The 22,573-nt window shown below is 42.8% G+C and overlaps 1 protein-coding gene across 2 annotated transcripts in view; it reads right to left on the bottom strand.

Moving 5' to 3' along the window:
* LOC144511461 (alpha-actinin-1-like) overlaps nt 1-21,634 on the bottom strand; it is a 104,912-nt gene extending 83,278 nt beyond the window's left edge. For both annotated transcript variants that reach the window (XM_078241837.1, XM_078241840.1), the window contains exon 1: nt 21,172-21,634. In XM_078241837.1, the coding sequence (XP_078097963.1) occupies nt 21,172-21,297 (126 nt within the window). In that variant the 5' untranslated portion in view covers nt 21,298-21,634. The remainder of the gene's footprint in view (nt 1-21,171) is intronic.
* Nucleotides 21,635-22,573: the final 939 nt, after the last annotated feature.

Raw genomic sequence — 22,573 nt, 5'->3', positions numbered from 1 at the left:
TTCTTTCACAAGGCAGATCTTTATGACCATATAGCACTTTTAAAAACAGCAAGGGGCAACAGAAGAATCAGGATTCAAGAAATAGGCTAGAGAATACTTTCTGTCCAACACAACATGGTACGGTGAGCTGAAATTTCGTTCTATCAATCTTTCCCACAAGTCAAACTTATTTTGTACTATCATAACTGTGATCAGTTCTGATAGTCCAAATAAAAAAAACGAATAATCATAGCATGTTCTTATACTACAGATTTAATCTTGGTTTTGAACTTAACTCTCTCCAGCTAGGTGGCAGCAAGGAGCTTAAAGTACTCTTAAAAAGATAAGAATTCCACTTCGAATTACTTATTAATAATCCCTCACCTAGACCATATACAAAAGTTGGACGCCAATGCAATCTGATGCCATGATAATACTTAGTCAAATAAAAATCATGGGTGAGATACCAGCAGATCTAGACCACAATGACTAGCTGAGAATACAATGTGACGACACTGGTAGTAGACATGTTAGGGATCAAGATATTACAAATGCAATTCTCAGTAATGGCAAAAACAATGGCTCAAAAAGCAGCAGCAACTGATCAGGAAGTTTCAAAGCATCTTCGCCATCAGTGCAACAATTCTGAAAGCTCTTGAACTTTAGGCAGCGTTAGCAGCATTTTTCAAATTGTGATGGTATCTACATTTTATTTGTATATGTACAGGAGCCGCCAAGAAAAAAATTTCAAGAACTTCCCCTTATTTGAGGAAAGATGCAGTGGCATTGGAGGCAGTTCAGAGGAGGTTCACTAGATTGATTCCAGAGATGAGGGGGTTTGTCGTATGAAGAGATTGAACAGTTTAGGCCGATACTCTCTGGAATTTAGAAGAATGAGGGAAGATCAAATTGAGGTCTACAAGATGATAAAAGGTATGGATAAAGTAGACGTGGAGCGGATGCTTCCTCTTGTGGGACATTCTAGGACAAGAATCTTAGGAAAAGGGGTCACAAATTTAACAGTGAGGTGAAACTACTTCTCTTGAATCTGTGGAATGCACTACCCCAAAGTGCAGAGGATGCTAGGACAGTGAGCAAGTTTGAGGAGTTAGACAGTTTTTAATTGTTAGCAGGTTGAACTGTTTATAGGGAGAAGGCAGGAAAAAGGGGATGAGGAGCACATCAGCCATGATTGAATGGCGGAGTTCCTCATTTCCAGTTTCACAACTGGACAGATTCTTCACTATACTGGAACCTAGTGACCTACCAGAATTACGAATAATTATAGCTTTATAACCGCTATGTTGCAAATGATTTTTGCAATTAACAAGAAAAAGGAATTAGAATGATTTTGTTACAAACTTCTGGCATTTCAACATTTCCCTTAATATTCAACACACATCATTGCTTGAATTTCCTAAAAAGGAAACAAGTCTTTAGCAAAACCATAAACTTGAAATGAATGTTCCTGAGAACACTGCCATCAAGAGGAAATGTGAATTTCCAGAGAATAGGAACTTGGTTCAGATACCCACAGGCATGACAAGAATGTTACCCTCAACAAAAATTGCTACCCTAAAGAGGGACATGGTTTTCAGGAAGTTGGTAATATAACAGCGTCAATATGCTCAGGTGCTACCCAGATTCCTCCTACTCCTACCCCCACATTCCCCCCCCCCTCCATTTCATTCCTAAGTGCAAACTGCACCACATTTTTAAAAAAGCTTCTTAATGATAAATATCCAGTTTAATTGAGATTTACTATGGATGCAAATTGCTGAACCAGACTCTAAATATAGCATAACCTTACAATGTGTGCAAATACTGGCAGGAAGCCACACAAAACATCAACTCACTTTTTTGGAATGCGGCAATACATCACTATGCTTAAATCAGACCAATTGTGCATTTTTATTCAATTGCTCTGCAAGAAAGACCTGATATGTCTTACCCAAAAAGCATAATTAGCACCCATCAGTTACTCTAAAAACTACCCAAAATAGGCACCTCCAGGTTTAAATTTCCCAAGCACCAACTGTCCTCCAATACTACCCAGAGAAACTACTGCACCAACCTGAACAGCAAAGTTATTCAATGTTACTCACCAACAAAAAAACACTTCAGTACATCCCTAGAGTTTGAATGTGTGACTTTTCTGGTCCAAGATTCAACTATTCATTGAACCATTGGCAAACCAGACACTCGAGGTTCTTTTTTAATCTGTACTATTAGCTATTGCAAACAGAGCCATTGTAACAGACCACAGATTTCCAAAATTAGAGAGGGGGGGGGGGGGGGGCTGGGAAAGAAAAAGTTCATTCTTGCTTTTGATTACCATCTAGCAACCCATATACACAAGAGGTCAGATAAGGACTGGTTCCTGCTCAAGCTATATTCTGCTGTTCAAAGCACTTGCCAACATGTACAAGATCAATTGGCTGCTCCTAGGAAGAACAGCTTCAGCAAACTTCTCAATTAATGCTCATTTTTTAATGCTTATATTTTCCACATAGTGCAACAGCTTTATGCTTTTTACAAGCCCAATTAGGAAAAAGTTTAACTTGTATGTTTCATTTTAGTGAGGACTGTTTGAGGTGATGTTCGTAAAATCTCCAGTGCAGAAGGAGGCCATTGAGTCTGCACCAACCCTTCAGAAGAACATCCCACCCAGGCCCATCTCTATGCACTTATACCATGGCTAATCCACCTAACCTGCACATCTTTGGATGCCAAGGGACAATTTAGCATGGCCAATCCACCTAACCTGCACATCTTTGGACTGTGGGAGGAAAACAGAGCACCCGGTGGAAGCCCAAGCAGACACTGGAAGAATGTGCAAACTCCACACTGACAGACACCCAAAGCCAGAATTGAACCTGGGTCCCTGGTGCTTTGAGGCCACAGTGCTAACCACTGTGCCATCATGCAGCCTCCTATTCCTATATTAAGCAATACACAAACAATTATTGTATGCCTGTTCTGAGATAAATTTTCTCAATCATCTTGAACAAGATAAAAATCATATTACAAAACCTAAGCTCACCCACCTTTAAGGGTTTTACTGGTATTCAAAAGGGTTGATGCTTGCAGAACCTTGCCTGATGAAGTCACTAACATCTAGTTTTTGAATACTCTATCCTTTATACTAGCTAACTATTGAAATTGGCAAAAAAGAAAGTGGTGGTAATACACAGGTCAGCATCTGTACAGAAAACACCAGTGTTCTGAGAGGTATATGCCAAGCCGCCTTAATCTACAAATGCTGTCCTGTTTCGTATTTCCAGCATTGAATGGTCAAGATTTTGTTTGTCCTTTCTGTTTTACAGCTAAGACAACATTCAAACAACACAGTATTAGCAACAGACTCTTTGGTAACCAAGCTTGCAGTACAGGCTGTAATAAAGCTTTCTGGCATGTTTCCGCATTTAACTGCACTTTGAACTAGTCAGTGAATATGCCAACGAACTTTCAACATTCCATTCAGGGAGCTACCCCCAGTCTGAAATTCTTTAGCATACTGAACCAACCAAATCCTTCATGAAGTATTTCACTGCAGCAAAGACACAGAAATGGCTCTGTAGAACTGTAAAAACATAAAAGGACAGACAACAAGAGAACTGTTTTGATGCACTTCTGGGAACAAAACAATAACCCTGCCTGTGTCCAGGGCACTTCAGATTTGAACAGATGAGATTTTGATTGTACCCTGAACAACAACAAAAACAGATTTAAAGCCCACGATGGGTTGAAACCAAGTGTTAAAACTTTTAGTTAAAAGTTGTCTTACATGAACACTTTTATACTTCAATTTAATCTTAGTGGCATCTCATCAGCGAAAGAAAAAAAACTATTAAAATTAACTAAGTTTTCTCATTCTGTACATAGCCTTCCAATTGACTTCAGAAGTAACAATTGTAAAGTATTATGGCAGACAATTCAATATCTAATTGACCTGGCCTCCTGTCCAAATACAATTAGCCTCTGATTTGTCAGGAAGACATTGTCTTTGAGGCTCAAAGACTCTCAGCTACATGCTACCCAACAAAACAAACATCCTACATACACACATTACCTTGGACACGAGATTTGCAAAATGTAGGCATCCTGTCCCACCCACTTTATTCAATTTAATGGGCACGTTGACCAAGTACACAGAATCAGTCTATTCCTGATAATACACAACTTTTCATGCCATCTCTAACAAGTTGGCACTCAAGGACATTAAGCATGTTTGTGCACAAACATATTGGATTATAAATCAGCCGTATTATGCTCCAATTATCCAGGCCAACAGCCCAAACTACAGTTGGCCTTCCATCTAAATCAATATAATGGAAGGGCTTTCTTCCCTCCCGACCAATTCCATGTAATTTCAAAAGAAATGTCATGACAGACAGCTATTAAATGTGTCAGAGCACTACCACTCTATTCAGTTAAAGATTCAAGCGCACGGGGACCTAAGTTCCATTTAGCCTAAACCTGTCAGAACAGATGACAATCTTATTCCACAATCCCCATCCGTTAACAGACCAAGTGGAAGATTATATCTAATGCCTGGACTGTCTGGTATAAACTTTTCAACTGTGGTACAAATTATTGACAGGCTATTCTGTTAGTATGCAGAGTACCAGCAGAATAGCTACAGTTAAGCAGCAAACATAGCCTATTAAGGCAGAAAAATTTGAGGTATTTTGTGGGGAAAATCTGCTAATAGCTCCTCTGCGTCTCAGTGGCAGTAGTTCAGAAAAATGTTGGACATACAAAGGTGACAGGCTGCACTGGAACAGAGGAAACAGCATTTCACAAATTCCTGGCAATGACATCTTGGTGCCTTGTATTAGTTTTTCAACAAACTATACAGATGCACGACACTTGGCTCAGTCTGGTAAGGTACTGGATAATATTAAATACAGTATCCCCTTTTCCTCCATCCTCATCACAGCACTATTTCTGGAATCTGACCACAGTATGCAATCGCTACACACAGAAATGTGGTTTCAGCCAAACCAAAAGCATGGAGTGTGTCTCGGCTTCTCCAAACATAAAATCAGGATCAGAAACTGAAGATTGTCCCAGGAAAGATGCAAGGGAAAGCTCATGTCAAGCTATTTGGTAGGAAGGATATAGGGAGACAACAGAATAAAAGGGTTCAATTCTAAAGAGGGGTGCAAAGCAGAGGGATCTTTCTGCATATGTGTATAGATCATTGACAGTGGCAGGACAGAATTTCACAGTAACTTCATTGTAGTGTTAATGTAAGCCTACTTGTGACAAATAAATAACCAACTTTTAAATAGCGACTGTGGTTAATAAAGCATTCAATATCTTAAGTTTTATTACTAAGGCACAGAATGAGAGCAAGGAGGTTACATTACTTGTATAAAACACTTTCAGCCTCTACTAGAGTATTGCACCCACTTCTGGGCACCACACTGTAGAAAAGATGCAAAGGCATTAGAGTGCAGAAATGATTCAGGAGAATGGTTCCAGGAATGAAGAACTTCAGTTATGTTGATAGATGGAGAAATTGGGACTGTTTTACTTGGAGAACACAGGTTCGAGGGGAGATTTGATGGAGGCATTCAAAATGGTGATTGAGCCAGAGAGAGTAGATAGGAAGAAACTGTTCTTATTGAACGATGGGTCAAGACGAGAAGGCACCCAGAGTTAAAATAATTGGCAAAAGCAGCAACAGGGATACAAGGAGAAACTTCTGCATGCAGTGAGCAGTTAAGGTCTAGAATGCACTTGAGTGGTGGAGGCTGATCCAATTGAGGCATTCAAGAAAGAATTAACTTATCTGAGAAAAGGGAGAATGTGCAGAGCTATAGGGAGAAAGCAGGGGAATGGCATGAGATGAATTGCAGAGAGCCAGTACAAACTACAGGTCAAATGGCCTCCTTCTGTACTGCAACATTTGTGATTCTGTCTTACTTACTGAACTATTAAACAGACAAAGTGTATCGGAAGTTATGACCACACCATTGCAAAAATCTTGATTAAACCCTCTACAATTAAATGATACTGTACTTGTCACAAGGGCAGGTAATATATACATTTCCCCATCCCTGGGAAAATTTCAATCCAGGAATCAAAGGCCAACAATCTGGAGGGCGAGGGGGAAGAGAAATTTTCCTTTAAGAGAAACATCTCAAAAGCATGGGTCAAGCAGCTTTCTATATCCAACAGCACGGGAATCTTAGCAACATAAAAAAACTATTTAAACAGATTCAGGCAAGTCACGTTATTCTTGCAGATGATCTTTGAATGTTGTGCCATACTTAAAACTAAACGGTAATGCAGATATGGAGGTGTTCACAGGCCAGGTAACAAATTAACTGTTGCAACATCAACTTATTAAAAATGCAAGCAAGCATTAAAGAATAAAACTGTAACTAGCAAGATTAGCTGACTTATCCAAGTAGTTGGAATAGCACTGGAATACACTGATTGGCCATTACTACAATTCAATCATAATTTTGCGACAAAATTCCAAAAGGAGAAAATATCAATATGTAATCATCTAGATTCACGTTCTGGATGCAATATGTTCAAATCTTCAAAAAAGTCAGAGGCACAAAGTCCTCTATTACCACATCCTCTTTCTTTTAAGGGTGGGGCAAGGAGGTTCTGAGCAATCTCCTCAAACACCCCTGCCAGTTTGTTACAAACCTAGATTTGTAAACAAATCAAGTTACATTCAGACTAAGTGCAGTATCTGTTCTTATCCGGGCCTTTTGGCCAAGGTGAAGCTCAGATCAAGCCCGGAAGGGGGTGTAATGCCTCATTTTGTCAACTTGGATCTTGTTTGATCGAGCCCAGGGTGGGAGGATTGGCCTGTCTTGTCAGCTTGGATCTGTTTTGAATTTGATTTATTGATTGTGAATAAAGTACCAAAAAAGGCACACAAAAGAAGGCTGACAAGTTTTACAGATAACAAAGTAACCGTACTAAATTCATTGCCAGTCGTCAGGAACCACCAGCGCTTGCTTAGTCTAGTCTTGGTTTTTTTGGATTTATTATTGTCACATGTATTAACAGTGAAAAGTACTGTTTCTTGTGCCCTATACAAAGCATACCATTCAGAGAAGGAAAGGAAAGAGTGCTGAATAGTGTTACAGTCATAGCTAGGGTGTAGAGAAAGATCAACTTAATGCAAGGTAGGTCCATCCAGACGGCAGCAGGGAAGAAGCTGTTCTTGAGTTGGTTGGTACGTGACCTCAGACTTTTGAAACTTTATTGGCTCTGATCTACTACAGGAGGAACCGATAACCACCAAAACCTCTTTGAAACCAGATTGGTTTGGTACTTGAATGTCACCCTGCTCGAGAGTTTATAAATCTTCACTGCAGCATTCAAACTGGCATTTCTCAAAACTTCAGTAGCACCTTGTAACATTGAATTGTCAAATACTGTAATAGTTTTGAACATACTGAAAAACTTCTCAGTAATCTGAAGTCTCAATCTTCAGCAGCTGAACGGTTAAAACCTTATTCACTTTGGAACTGTTTTTTTTCATTGCTGGTTACCCAAGAACTGAAGACATTATAACAAAGCAGTATGTATAAATAAAGTTGACTGGGTTTAACAATACTGCCAAGATCAGACTGCTTGCCAATGAGATTTTAATGAGCAGCAAAAATAAAACAAACCCTCAAAAGTGGAGCTTTATTTAAATCTACTCAAGTTACCAAAAATAAAGTCAAAACCACACCGAAGGGAAGACACCCCTAGAACGGAGTTGCTGTCTAACACGTCTTTCTTTTTACACCAAGTTTTTTTAAATAAAAGTTACAAAAGTGTAAAACCAAGAAGTTCAGGAGCCACTGCTGCAGCTTTTTCAGTCTCGTTCTCTTGACAGGACCACAAACATTTAAACTGCGCCATTTTCTCTTTGTATTTTATGGCCGGATGCAGTTTCCTGCCACTTCATTCATTGCGGGGAAGGGGGAGGGGTGGGGGGGGAGAAACACTTAATCTGCAATTTAGAAAAGGTATCAGTGTGTACACAGCCTCTCCATAAGAAAGGGGTCCATGAGATTCATGATCGGAAACAAGGTTTTGCAAGAAAAATTTAATGTAATCTCATTATAAATCAACTCCTCCAAGTCGCAGGAAGTATGCAAAAACATTTGAACTTCTTTAGCAACATTAGCGATGCGCTTATACAATTTTGGAAGCATTATGATTTGGTCAATTTAGTGAACGCCTCCCTCCATTTGGGCCTCAGGACTTCAAATTGTATTCATTTTAAACTCTTGCAACAACAAAAAAAAACACCCGGGTCAATCTGTGATCGCCACCAGGATGAAATTTTATATTTGAACTATATCAAATTAATCCTGTTTTTGTAGGGGGCGGCAATAAAAAGGGCAACACCCATTCATTTTTAAACAAAGAATTCAAATTGTTGTGAACGATTTCAGCCTGGAGAAACGCTCCATTAAATAATAATCTGCACAATACGTGCTAGAGAATTTGTCAGATTTTTTTTGAAACAGAGCAGTTTCTAATTATGAAAAGATGGTTTAAATTTTGATAAGATTGAAGTTTAAAGATTACGTAGTGTCCTGATAGGGGCCCATCTGTCGCCAGCACATTACTAACATTCCACACACACAACCGCATTGGTCTAGGAATGTCAAGCGGTCCTGCAGAAACATGGAACATACAATATACCTCAAACTGTGTCACAGGGCACAGAGAGCATTACAGCAATAGACATACCCATGAAAAGTCAGAACTGAGTCTCAATGGCCAATTCAGATTTTTTTTTTTTAATTTCCCATATTAAGTTTGTCTGACATAATCTCTCCTCCCTGAATCCAGTGCATTTCTTGCAATAGGTTCCCCAGCCTCTCAGCCTCAGACAGCCAATGCTGGTGTGGCTCAGCTTTGTCCTTGGGCCCTCTAATCTGCATTTATTTGCTGCCACTTAGAACCAACTCCAGGCATGGCATCAGTTCTCGCTCACACGTAGCTTTACCATTTCAACCTCTGTCACACTGTTCAGCTACTTGTCTGTCAAGTTACAGATAATTTCACACACTGCCCTGCTAACCTTTCACCCCAAACTAACAACCACAAAGCTCCCAATGGCCTTTATATCCTATGGTCTTGACCCTCCTGCAGCCAACCATTTCTGCCTTCTGCCCACCATAGGCAGCTGTGCCTCTAACCACATAATTCTTACTCTCTGGAATTCCACTTCCAAACATCCCCCAGTCTTTCTAACTCCCTCTCCTGTTTATGAAAAGGACTTGGATGACACTATCTGAAGCATTTCGCACCCATACGTCTGAAGTGTAACCACTATTTTAATGTAGGGAAATGCTGCATGCAAATTTGCAATACAGACTGTGATGAGATAAGTGACCAGATAATCTGGTTTAAAGTGTTGGATTAAAGATAAATACTGACCAATGCTGCAAGATAACTACCCCTGTGAAACAGTAGCGAGAGTGCAGACAGAGCATCAGTTTAATGTCCAAAAGACAGTGCAACACCCCTCATTCATGCACTGGTGTCACTCCAGATTCAGTGAAGCTGGACCTCTCATCCAAGAGGTTGTGGGTTGAGAACTACCAAAGGCAAGACTGACAACACTGAGCCCTGACCAAAAATGTGGCTACCCCTCCAAATCTTTCCTTTGGTTCGGCAGCCATGCTTCCACAGTACCTTCGGATACTTGCAAGGTTGAAATCACCACAGAAATGCAAGTTCATGTTGCAGGACCAGATCCTTCTGTAGCTGGTGGCACAGTGTTTAGCATTGCTGCCTCACAGCGCCAGGGACCCAGGTTCGATTCCGACCTTGGTCACTGTCTGTGCGGAGTTTGCACTCTCTCCCCATGTCTGCGTGGGTTTCCTCTGAGTGTTGCAGTTTCCTCCTCCCATAGTGTAAAAGATGTGCACGTTGGGTTGATTGGCCATGCTCAAAATTGACCCTAGTGTCAGGGCAATTAGCAGGGTAAATGTGTGGGGTTATGGGAATAGAGCCTGGGTGGGATTGTAGCTGGTACAGACCCGATGGGCCAATTGGCCTCCTTTCGTACTGTAGGGATTCTTAACACCAGCAAGACCAAAACCATCCGCTTTGGCTCATGACAATACTTCCAAAGCTTTGCATTAGATTCCCAGCTCTCACCTGGCTACCTGCTCATGTAAGCTGTTTTATCCTCAGCCCTAAGCTGTGCCTCTTCAGTCTTACATGCCTGGAAAAAAAATTTCATTGTTTGCCTCAAATTGTGACGGAAATCATTCAATTTCTGAATACATTGTGATTTAACCCAATACTGAAGTTCACCCCATTTACATTTCAACCCACCCAAAAATCCATCAGCTTAACCTTAACCTACACTAACTACTCATCCAGCAAGCCCAACATCCAGTGATCTGGTTTCTCACCCCTGATTTTAAAAGCCTCATTCATCATTCCTTCCATGGCCTCAATCCACCCTACTACCAGAAACCCCCCCAGCTCCCCGATTCTCCCCTCCAGCTACCCAATTCTACCCTCCACCGACTCATCAACTGTGCATTCCACTCCCCAACTAAACCTACAGCGTTTATTGCTAAATACCACCTGCCAACTTGCCCCACATTCTGGAATTCAATATTTCTTCATCTTAAAGTTTGCCTGTTCAGCCACCTTCCCAACTACTCTTCGGTTGAGCACCACCATGGAATAGGCATCCAACAATCTCATACAGAAACTAATGAGTTTCTCATATTGCTCGTCTGTTCTCGCTACCCAAGATCTTTACAGGAACCTTACTTTTCAAAGGGTGGAAACATTTTAGCTGCATTCTGCAATAGAGTAATGAAGTATATCCCAGTACTAAGTAGTATGCTTTTTAAAAGTTCCAGTGGCAGAAGGCCAATTAATATGCCAACACAAATTGATAGCAAAGATCATAGAAATCCTAGAATCCTATAGTGCAGAAGGAGGCCATTTAGCCCAACGAGTCTGCACCGACCACAATCCCACCTAGACCCCAACCCCATACATTTACCCTAGCTAGTCCCCCTGACACTAAGGGACAATTTAGCATGGCCAATCCACCTAACATCACATCAACAAGCATACAGGGTAAATCAAATTGTTTGCTTATATAGCAGAGAGCACACAAATATAAAGGCACTATAAAAGATGCTTTCAGACAAGAAAAAGCATTACTGGTTCAGTGCAGAACTGTGGGACTGCTTCATCAAAAAGGAACTTTTTCCAAAGACACAAACAAGTTTGTAACGGATCCTCAGTTTAACTAGACAAAACACCTACGGCACATTTTCAAGAGCAGAGATCTTCCCAGTGTCCTGGGTAATATTCTTCCCTCAACCAAATGCAGATGAACAGGTCATTTAACAATAACAGCCCAAACAATCTCAAAACACCTCTCCACAAGTATACGCTTCACGGTGATACACCTGTTTAAAATAGAAATACACAACTGCATAATAAAAAAGGATGGGTTTGCAAAATAAGGCTGTTAAAACTGAAAACAGAAATAAATCAAGCAGTCTCACAGAAGTGACAAAGGAAGCCGATAATATGAGGCATGGTTCAACCAACTGCCATAACAAAGCAGCTAATCTGTTGAACATCCTGTGAATACTGTTCCTAATTGAAAAGATGCTAATGACAAAGATCATCTTAATCAAGTAGTGAAAACCATCAGAAAGAGGGTTAAACAGCTCGATGGTGCTAGCTCTGATTGCACCGATTTAAAAACAATACTCTGCTTATTAAACTAAAACTCGAATGTACCCATTTTTAATTTAAACCGCCAATATTGCACAAATGCTTATATTCAAGTTTTTTTTGTTATTGCATCCCTTTTGAAGCATCTAACTTCTAATTTAAAAAGTATGTTGTTGCTGGTGAACTAAGGTGAGGAAAACACAGATTGTTGGGTTTCTTGATGTGGAGATGCCGGCGTTGGACTGGGGTGAACACATGAAGAGTTTTAACAACACCAGGTTAAAGGTTAAATAAACCTGTTGGACTTTAACCTGGTGTTGTTAAAACTCTTACATTGTTGGGTTTAGCAGGAAATTCTCTGCTTTATTAGCTATCCCATATGTGCAGTATGAATATAACAATTCCACACAAGGAAAACTGTATTCATTGCTTTAAAAAAAAACAAAGTATGCTGTGTGATGAAGATGGGAATCACAAGTGTGTTTTAAACAGAAAATTAGGGACTAAGACTAAGGGACAATTTAGGGATTAGGGACTAAGGGACAACTTCAGAATCCCGACAGTGGAGAAGCAGGCCATTCAGCCCATCAAGTCTTCACCAACTCTGATGCAGCATCCCATCCACCCTTTGCAAACTAAGGTTCCTGTAAAGACCTCTGGTAGCGACAGACTAGCAATAGTTATGGAGACACAGGTAAATATGGTGGTTAAGCATGGAGGTTTGAAGTAGTAGGCATGGTGAGTGTTTTTACTTGTCTTTGTTGGAAGAGGCATAGAATAGAACAGGAAGGTTATGATGGAGCTGTATGAAACGCTTGTTAGGCTACAAAGTACAGTGTGCAGTCAGTTCGCCACATTATAGCAAGGATATATGATTGCATTGGAGGGGGTGCAGAGGAGATTCACCAGGATACTGCCTGGGCTGGAGCCTTTCAGCAATGAAGAGAGGCTGAATAGGCTAGGGTTGTTCTCTTTAGAGCAGAGAGAGAGAGAGAGAGAGAGAGGGGGGGAGGGGGGGGGGGAAGAAAGAGAGAGAGGGAGAGGAGAGAGACATGAAGTTGTACAAAATTGAGGGACATAGGGTGGCTAAGAAGAAACTCTCCTCCTTAGCAAAGGGGTCAATAACCAAGGGGCAGGGAATTTGAGAAACATTTTCACCCAGACTGGTGGGAATCTGGAACTTGCTGCCAGAAAGGGAGGTAGAGGCAGGAACCCACAACATTTAAGGAGCATTTAGATAAGCACTTGAAATATCATAGCTTACAAGACTACAGACCAAGTGCTAGAAAATGGGATTAGAGTAGGTGATTGATGGCCGGCGCAGATGTAATGGGCCGAAGGGCCTCTTGCCTCTTTCTTTGCGGTAAAAGTCAATGACAAAGGAGGAGGAAACTAGACAACAGCGTTGGCTGTAGTCAAATTTACACCTTATTTAACAAGAGAACCTGGCCAGAGTCCTATTTCCTACAGCAAGATTTCAATAAACTTCAAAAGAAAACTACAAAAGTCAGTGAAAAAGTAAGCCACTGTCCGTTCTCGAATATAAATTATAACGTAAGTGGCAGACAAAAATGTCACAGCAGTCAAAACCCACATTAGCAGTTTACAGCATTCTGATAACTTTTTGGCAAGCTCTTGCTATTATGTCAGCACAGCCTGGGTCCCAGGGGAGATGCTAAAATGACCTCCGAATTAATCTCCTATTTTTAGATTTTAGGTCTGACACCGATCTCTGGCAATCTTAACAGAGGATGATTGGAAGCACGGAGGTCCTAGCTGGAACAGTGAATTATGAAATCAAGAAAAATGATCAGAAACAAAAGCAGCACTCCATCATAAAAGCACCCAAAACATCGATTAATATCTGTCTGCTACAAGAGTCCATATGGACAATTTTCACCAACAGAACAAAGCAATTGCCACTGGTGACAAACACATTGCCATTTTTACCATGAGCTGGTCAAGTATTTTAACTTGCTTAGCTAGGCGAGCTCTAGAGCTTTCTCAATCGCTGGCCTACCATCAAGAAGCCAGAGGGAACAAAAGAATCTTAAACAGCTTGTTCTAATAAGTATATGTAACCATTTGTCATCATCCATTCTGGATAATATGCAAGATCCGTTGCCTTAGTAGGTAGTGATTAGAGAGTGGCTACATACCACCAGGATGCTCACACAACAAAAGAGGAGCGGTGGGTCCTGAACAAAAACAGCCCTTGTTACCAACATCTTGTGGACACTGAAGTACATCACGTCATGATGAATATGAAAGGAAATCATAGAATCATAGAAACCCTACAGTGCAGAAGGAGGCCATTCGGCCCATCGAGTCTGCACCGACCACAATCCCACCCAGGCCCTACCCCAACATATTTACCCGCTAATCCCTCTAACCTACACATCCCAGAACTCTAAGGGGCAATTTTTAACCTTGCCAATCAACCTAACCCGCACATCTTTGGACTGTGGGAGGAAACCGGAGCACCCGGAGGAAACCCACGCAGACACGAGGAGAATGTGCAAACTCCACACAGACAGTGACCCAAGCCAGGAATCGAACCCGGGACCCTGGAGCTGTGAAGCAGCAGTGCTAACCACTGTGCCACCGTGCCGCCCACGGTGGCATTAAAAATTATTTTTAAATAATTAAAAGCCAGTAATCATTGAATAGTTCGGCTAAGAGTAAAATACTCCAGGTGCTAGAAACCTGAAATAAAAAGTGCTGGAAATACTCAGCAAGTCTGACAGCATCTGTGGAGTAAGAAGTCTCACAACACCAGGTTAAAGTCCAACAGGTTTATTTGGTAGCACAAGCCACAAGCTTTCGGAATGGCGCTCCTTCATTAGGTGACTCACCTGATGAAGGAGCAGCGCTCCGAAGGCTTGTGGCTTGTGCTACCAAATAAATCTGTTGGACTTTAACCTGGTGTTGAGAGACTTCTTACTGTGCGTACCCCAGTCCAACGCCAGCATCTCCACAACATCTGTGGAGACAGTTTATATTTCAAATCCAGTAGGCCTACCTTCCGTCAGTTCTGAAGCAGTCATATTTGACTCAAAACATTAACTGTTTCTCCTTCCGCAGATGTTGCCAGAAATGCTGAATATTTCCAGCAGTTTTTGTTTTTATTATAATAGTTCTGCTAAGACTTGCAGCATATTGTAAATCTCCAATTTTAATTACCGATTGGAAGCCAGTTATCAGGATGTGGGCAGATAACTTCTGGGGATATTAGCTGATCAGAAGTACCATTGTACCTGGAATTGCAGATTTTACAGGAATAGCAACAAACCACACCATAAACATTACTTTAAACTGCCAGTTACAACTCTGCTTTTAGTCACCAGATCTATCCAGGTGGCTGGGGCAAGTCATGTTCAGTAATGTTGTCCAGGTGTGTTTATAATTAGTAAAAATACTCACCATACCTACTGCTTCAAACCTACATGCAAGTCTTCACATATTACAAGAAACAAACCTGACAACATTAAAGGATATAGTTGTGCATCTCACTTCTGTACATTTTAGTTTCAACATAATACACAGCCCCAATTTGTGGTTCAAGTTTCACTAAAGCCAGTCACAAACAAATATTAAATAAACATGGGCCTTAAATTCCTTGATACGAGTTGAGCTTTACTCATTAGCCTTCTTTGCAAGTGCAGTGCTAGTAACGTTTAAGTAAACATACATGTTTTCTGAAGGTTTGCTGGTGAGTGGCAGCTAAGCGTGACATTCCAACAGTGGGAGTAAGTCACTGCTTCAGATGTCAGATTTCTACTAATCAAAATTCATTAAAAGTGGTTAGCACTGCTGCCTCACAGCACCAGGACCCGGGTTCGATTCCAACCGTGCGTTACTGTCTGAGGAGTTTCCACATTCTCCTCATGTCTGCGTGGGTTTCCTCCCATGCTCCAATGGATGTGTAGGTTAGGTGGATTGGCTGTGCTAAATTGCCCCCAAGTGTCAGGGGGACTAGCAGGGTAAATATGTGGGGGTTAGAGGGATAGGGACTGGGTGGGAGAGTTGTCAGTGCAGGCTCAATGGGCCGAATGGCCTGCTTCTGCACTGTAGGGATTTTATGAACCTTTTTGCTGCACTTTTACTGGAACACCAAATGTTTACATCTTTGATCCATGCAATAGGTGCTTAACCCAGAAAATCTCATTTTCCAATTCATATACAGATAATCAGATCCCAATGTTTTAAGTTTTAGACTTTTCATACATTCCAATCTGACTACACTGTCATACATCTTCAAGATCACAGGGTCTTTCTTCTATAGGATGTGGTAAATCCCCAATTGGCTGTGTGCAAATACTAATTTAAAAGCATCAATCCTGTCGACACAAGGTTTGAATAAGACTGATCAGCTCTGGAAAAAAAAGATTGCTCATACCAGCTATTTTTAACAACTGACACCAACACACCGGGTTCACCAGAGTAACTTTACTTCCAACAAGGTTTTTACAAATGGTCTCTGAAAAGGCACCTGTACAAATAAGGAAATGAAAGTCTCATGATAGTGGCGGACTAACAGTTTTTACTGTGGACCATTAAATTTGTACAATTAGTGAATGCAATTTATTTATTTGAAACTTAAAGCCAAGCAGCACTTGGATTGCTTCTTGTGTTTGATATTGATAAGTAACATAGCCCAGCAACACCTGTTTATTGTCACTAGTCCATGCAATGGTGATCATCATCTTCAGGTTCTGCATTTACACAGTGCCTGGGGAAAAGGCAATACTATCATGTCCACAAAAAGTTTAAAGGGCAGAGTAATCAATTACAATTAAGCAACTTAATCAGAATCCATAAAAAGGCAGGTTAAAATTTGGAGTTGTCAGAATAGCATTAATTATTCCTCCACGCAACAGATCCAGAGTGTTATTTCCAGCAGTTTTTATTGGCGCACATTTTGTTTCCCCAACACAGGTGAATACAGTACCATTCCAAATAGTTAAGGAGAACGTAGGAAACTTGTGTTCATGCTTCCACTGTAAACTGGATGATCATATTGGAAAAGTTGAATTCAAGGAAAGGAACAAAACTCAATTAATCTAAAAAGTGCATTTTCAATTTTCAAATTTGATACTAAGCCCCAACTAATGGTCAGATTTTTTTCTCCGGGTAATACAAGCAGCAACACCAAGTTTAGTTTGTTCTACATTTTAATCATGTCCTGAAGAACCTGCTTTCACACCAACTTAGTTAGTAAACAGTACAGCCAAGGTTCAGAATTCTAAACCTATAATGTCAAAAACAGCTGACATGTCCCATTTATATAGCTTTCCCACACAGACCAAACAATTTGAATGGCTCATTTTTTAAAAGAGTGTGCAGACATCAGCGTCTAGCAATCAACTGGAACAGCAGAAGCTGAAATAGCCAACTTGGTGGAAGAACGCTGACCACTTATGCTGCCAAATGTCAAACAGTCCAGAGGCAATGCCTATGCAGGATAGGTTCAGTACACACAAGGCCATAAGACATAGGAGCAGAATTAGGCACTCGGCCCATCATGTCTGCTCCGCCATTCAATTATGGCTGATATTTTTCTCATCCCCATATTAATCAAGAACCTATCCCTGTCTTAAAGACACTCAATGACCCGGCCTCCACAACCTTCTGTGGCAAAGAGTTCCACAGATTCACCACCCTCTGGCTGAAGAAATTCCTCCTCATCTCTGTTTTAAAGGATCGCCCTTTTAGCCTGAGGTTGTGACCTCTGGTTCCAGTTTTTCCTACTAGTGGAAACATCCTCTCCATGTCCACTCTATCCAGGCCTCGCCGTATCCTGCAAGTTTCAATAAGATCCCCCCGCTCATCCTTCTAAACTCCGACGAGTACAGACCCAGAGTCCTCAACCATTCCTCATACGACAAGCTCTTCATTCCAGCGATCATTCTTGTCAACCTCCTCTGGACCCTTTCCAAGGCCAGCACATCCTTCCTTAGATATGGGGCCCAAAACTGCTCACAAACGGGGTCTGACCAGAGCCTTATACAGCCTCAGAAGTACATCCCTGTTCTTGTATTCTAGCCCTCTCGACATGAATGCTAACATTGTATTTGCCTTCCTAACTGCCGACTGAGAATCTTGAACAATGACTCCCAAGTCCCTTTGTGTTTCTGATTTCCTAAGCCTTTTCCCATTTAGAAAATAGTCTATGCCTCCACCCCTCCTTCCAAAATGCATAACCTCACTTTTCCACATTGTATTCCATCTGCCACTTCTTTGCCCACTCTCCTAGCCTGTCCAAGTCCTTCTGCAGCCCCCCTGCTTCCTCAATACTACCTGTCCCTCTACATATCTTTGTATCATCTGCAAACTTAGCAACAGTGCCTTCATCCAAATTAATGTATATTGTGAAAAGTTGTGGTCCCAGCACTGACCCGTGAGGCACACCACTAGTCACCGGCTGCCATCCTGAAAGAGACCACTTTATCCCCACTCTCTGCCTTCTGTCAGCCAGCCAATCTTCCATCCATGCCAGAATCTTACCCTTCACACCATGGGCTCTTAAATTACTTAACAGTCTCCTATGCAGCACCTTGTTAAAGGCCTTCTGGAAATCTAAATAAATCACATCCACTGTTTCTCCTTTATCTAACTTCCTTGTTACCTCCTCAAAGACTCTTAACAGACTTGTCAGACATGATCTCCCCTTGAAGCTGTGCTGACTGAGTCCTACTTTATCATGCACTTCCAAATACTCTTTAATAAAGCACTTCAGAATTTAAAAATGCAGAACTAGTACAGCACTTAAGCTCACCATGGCAATCTCCCCCATTTATATTTAATGTCACTGTTCCTCTAGAAACATTCAACCTTTTTAAAATCGGTCCATGGGTCCAAGATCGTCACATTTTAAAATGAGATCTGACAACATATCGATAATGCTGTATAAAATTTATGCTGCTTCTATAACCCAACAGAATCAGATGTTGACTCATCAAAAATACTCATCAAAAAGTCAAAGAATCCAATTTAAGAAAAAGATTGTATGACCTGATTAGGCACATTGGAAATTTGAAGCTGGTATCAGCCAGAATTTACAAAATACTTATTTTCCCAACAAGGCAGCGAAATCTTGCATTATATTTGACTGTTGAAAATTTCCACCAAGTCTCAGCAAATTTCTGATCCATGCAGATATGAGAGTCCAAGGTTCTATCCCCAACCTGTATTAGATTGGTTCATCTCAATGACAGCATTATCTTTGCAACTAGCGTCCACGCTTCTGGGCTGATGAGGTCAAACCCACGAGAATGACCTCTTCACAACCTTAGTGTCATTTGACTCCAAGAGGGACTTTCAACCCCCTTGCCAGCAAGGAAGATTATGACCTCTGTCATATCGCCCGATTCCACCTCAAACCTTAATGCATTCTTTTTGTTACCTAACGTGATTGTGCCAATGCACACCTGGACAACACCTCACATTCCATCCTCTGGAAACTTGATGTCATTGAAAATTCTGCTGCCTGTGTGCTAACTCACCCCAAGGTCCATTCGCTCATCACCTGGCCTATAATCAGTTAATTTTAAAATCCAGTTCTTGTTTTTAAAATTCTTCATAGCCTGTACTTCCCCATCTTTAATCTTTTCCAGTACCACTACCACCCAAAATGTCTGTTCCTCTATTTCTGACCAAGCCATTGGTGTCCATGACTTCAGCTGCCTAGCCCTTGAGTTCTGGAATTTCCTCCAAACCCTCTTCCCACCTCTCTTAAAACTTCCAACCAAGCTTTCGGTCACTTGCTCTAACATCACCTTAAGCAGCTGAATGTCAAACTTTGCTTTACAACACTCCTGTGAAATGTTTTACTACATTAACTATTATATGAACAGAAGCTGTTGATGATTGTTAGAGTGACTCCAACTGGAAATTGCACAATTGCAGAAAATTGATGGCAAGTTGTGGTGCATGATAATTTCTATAGACAAATTGTTTAGCAACACACTATCCACATTTATGAACAAAATGCGTCATTGGAACATGACATAGGACTCCTGTCCACCAGCCATAATCCATCTCGAGCAATATACACAATTAAAACACATGGTTGACTTAGTGCACTTCCGTTGACTTAGTCAACCATGTGGCATAGTGGTTAGCATTGCTGCCTCACAGCACCAGGGACCTGGGTTTGATTCCCAGCTTGGGTCACTGACTGTCTGCACATTAAGCGGCACGGTAGCACAGTGGTTAGCACTGCTGCTTCACAGCTCCAGGGACCTGGGTTCGATTCCCGGCTTGGGTCACTGTCTGTGTGGAGTTTGCACATTCTCCTCATGTCTGCATGGGTTTCCTCCGGGTACTCCGGTTTCCTCCCACAATCCAAAGGTGTGCGGGTTAGGTTGATTGGCCATGCTAAAATTGCCCCTTAGTGTTCTGGGATGCGTAGATTAGAGGGATTAGCGGGTAAAATATGTAGGGATATGGGGGTAGGGCCTGGGTGGGATTGTGGTCGGTGCAGACTCGATGGGCCGAATGGCCTCTTTCTGTACTGTAGGGTTTCTATTCTCCGTGGGTTTCCTCCTACAGTCCGAAAGATGTGCTGGTGAAGTGCATTGGCCAAGCTAAATTTTCCTTCAGTGTACCCGAACAGGTGCTGGAATGTGGCAACTAAGGGATCTTCACAGTAACTTCATAGCAGTGTTAATGTAAGCCTATTTGTGGCAATAACAAAGCAAACAAAAAACAAAGTCCAAGACTGCAAAGTTGCTACTTTGCAAATCTGAATACCTTTGGTAGCTCACTTCAACTCCTTGTATGGTTGAATCACAGACGTCAAGTACAAAACGGGTCAGAATATGCTTTTTGCCCTCCAGCAGACTGTTTTTTGGAATATTCAAAGGCAAAGTAATAAATGCCAGTCTATATTCCTGAACTCCAAAGTTCACTTGCTTTCCCAACAGATTGGCCCTTCACCAATTTGAAGCTTGTTGGCCCAGCTATCGAAAAGGGCTGTAAAGTGAACTAAAGGCAACCTGGTTTGAGGAAAAAAAATCCAGCCTCTTAAGTTGAAAGAGGGTAGCCATAACAGCGAATGCTCAATTCTTTCAGACCTCCCGAGTTAACAGGCGTGACACATACCTACAGTACGTGCGTACACACACCTAGAATTAATAGGATTGCAGAAATTCAGAGCATTGTGTTGGGTGGTGGGGGGAAAGAAGAAAAGCTGGCGACGTTTACAAGAAAACACCGCTGACTGCAGCACACATTGCCGTTTTCTGCTTTGAAAAAAGGAAAGGGGGGGAAAGAAAGAGAAGAAACATTTTTCCAGCTGCGGGGCTTTGTGCAATTCAATGCTTTGCACATGGAAGATGTGATGTTTCCCCGTGGCCCTAACCTTCCCTCCTCCGCCTACCGAATGCCTTGCCAAAGATTTATCATCCGTTGGGGTGGGTTTGTTTTTCTCCTGAGGAAGATGGTGGTGGTGGCTGAGGGCTGGGCTGGGTGGGGTGAAGAGTTTACCTTCCGTTGTTGTCGCTCCCAGGCCGGGTCCAGCAACAGGTCGCGATCCCAGTCCTCCTCGGGCTGCATGTAGTCCCCATGGTTGGGCTGCTGGAACTGCGAGTTGGCTTCGTGGTAGTCGACCATGTCCGGGGCGGGGGAGGGAGGAGAGTCAGAGAGACGGAGAGCGAGGACTCCTCCAGGTGTGGGCAAAAAGTCAGACGGGCGCCTCTCACTCACGATCCGGCCGTCCACTCCTGACAGTGCCCGCCAAACCACACGGATTTTATATTTTCAAAAAAAACACACGGAAATAATCAGCAAGCTCCCAGGCGAAACTTATCGGGTGAATATTGTCTGTTTGCGGCTGAGAAAGACAGACGATGTTTCTCTGTGGCCGCTCGCTCCCCGTCTGGCCGCCCGCCTCGCTCGCGCTCCGTTTCTTGTGCCGCCCCCACTTCCGCCGCCTCCCGCGCGTGCGCGTAGCCCGCTCCGCTCGGTTCCCCCCTCCCGCGCATGCGCGTGTCTCGCTGTAGGCACCTCCCGCGCATGCGCGTCTCGCTTTCATCTTCAGGCGCGCCTCTGGTCCCTCTGCCCACGCGCATGCGTGTCTCCCTCCTCCTCCTCCTCTCCCTCTCTCTTTCTGCTATCGCCCTCCTGCCCCCAAGCGCAGCTCTGCCCATGCGCATCCCCCTCTCTCTCTCTCTGCCATCTCCCTCCTGCTCATGCTCGGCTTTCTCCCGTCCCCAAGCGCACCTCGGCCCACGCGCATGCGTGTATCGCTCTAACCATCCCTCCGGCGCATGCGCGTCTCTCCACCCTCTGCCTCCAGCACTTCTCGCTGTCTGTCCTCTCCCCGGCGCATGCGCGCTTCACCACCATCTCCCCGCAAAGCCTCGCTCCGTCCCTGCGCGCATGCGCGCGTCCCACCCATCCTCAGGCACGTGCCTCTGGTTGTTCGCATTCCCCACGCGCATGCGCGTCTCTTCCATTTCCCCGTGCGCATGCGCACCTGCCTCTCTTTCTTTTCCCTCACCCGCGCGCGCGCTCAGACAGGGCGGGGCACCCGGACGCGTCTGCGCGATGCTCCCCGCCACCGGGATCGCTCTCAGTGCGCTTGCGCCAACCCCCACCCTGCCCGTGAGGCAGGCCGGGATTTGTAGTTCGCGCCCATTTTGGGGGCAGTCAGTCAGACTGAGGAGGGGGGGGAGTGATGCACGTCAATCGAGCACAAGGCACAAGGCTTCGGTAACTGAAGGCTTTTATTGTCTAACAATGGAACTATTAGAACACAAGTACACCACTCCAGACTGAAGGGGTCCCGCCCGAGCAGAGGGTCTTATACCTCTCCCAGGAGGCGGGGCCCGACTGGGATGTGCCACAACAGCAACAACCACAGGTGTATTAATCCCACAGTGTAAAC

The sequence above is a fragment of the Mustelus asterias genome, chromosome 24 (assembly GCF_964213995.1).
Source record: "Mustelus asterias chromosome 24, sMusAst1.hap1.1, whole genome shotgun sequence".
NCBI classification, from domain to species: Eukaryota; Metazoa; Chordata; class Chondrichthyes; order Carcharhiniformes; family Triakidae; genus Mustelus; species Mustelus asterias.
Note: the sequence above shows the minus strand (reverse complement) of the source record. Positions and strands in the feature narration are given on the sequence as shown.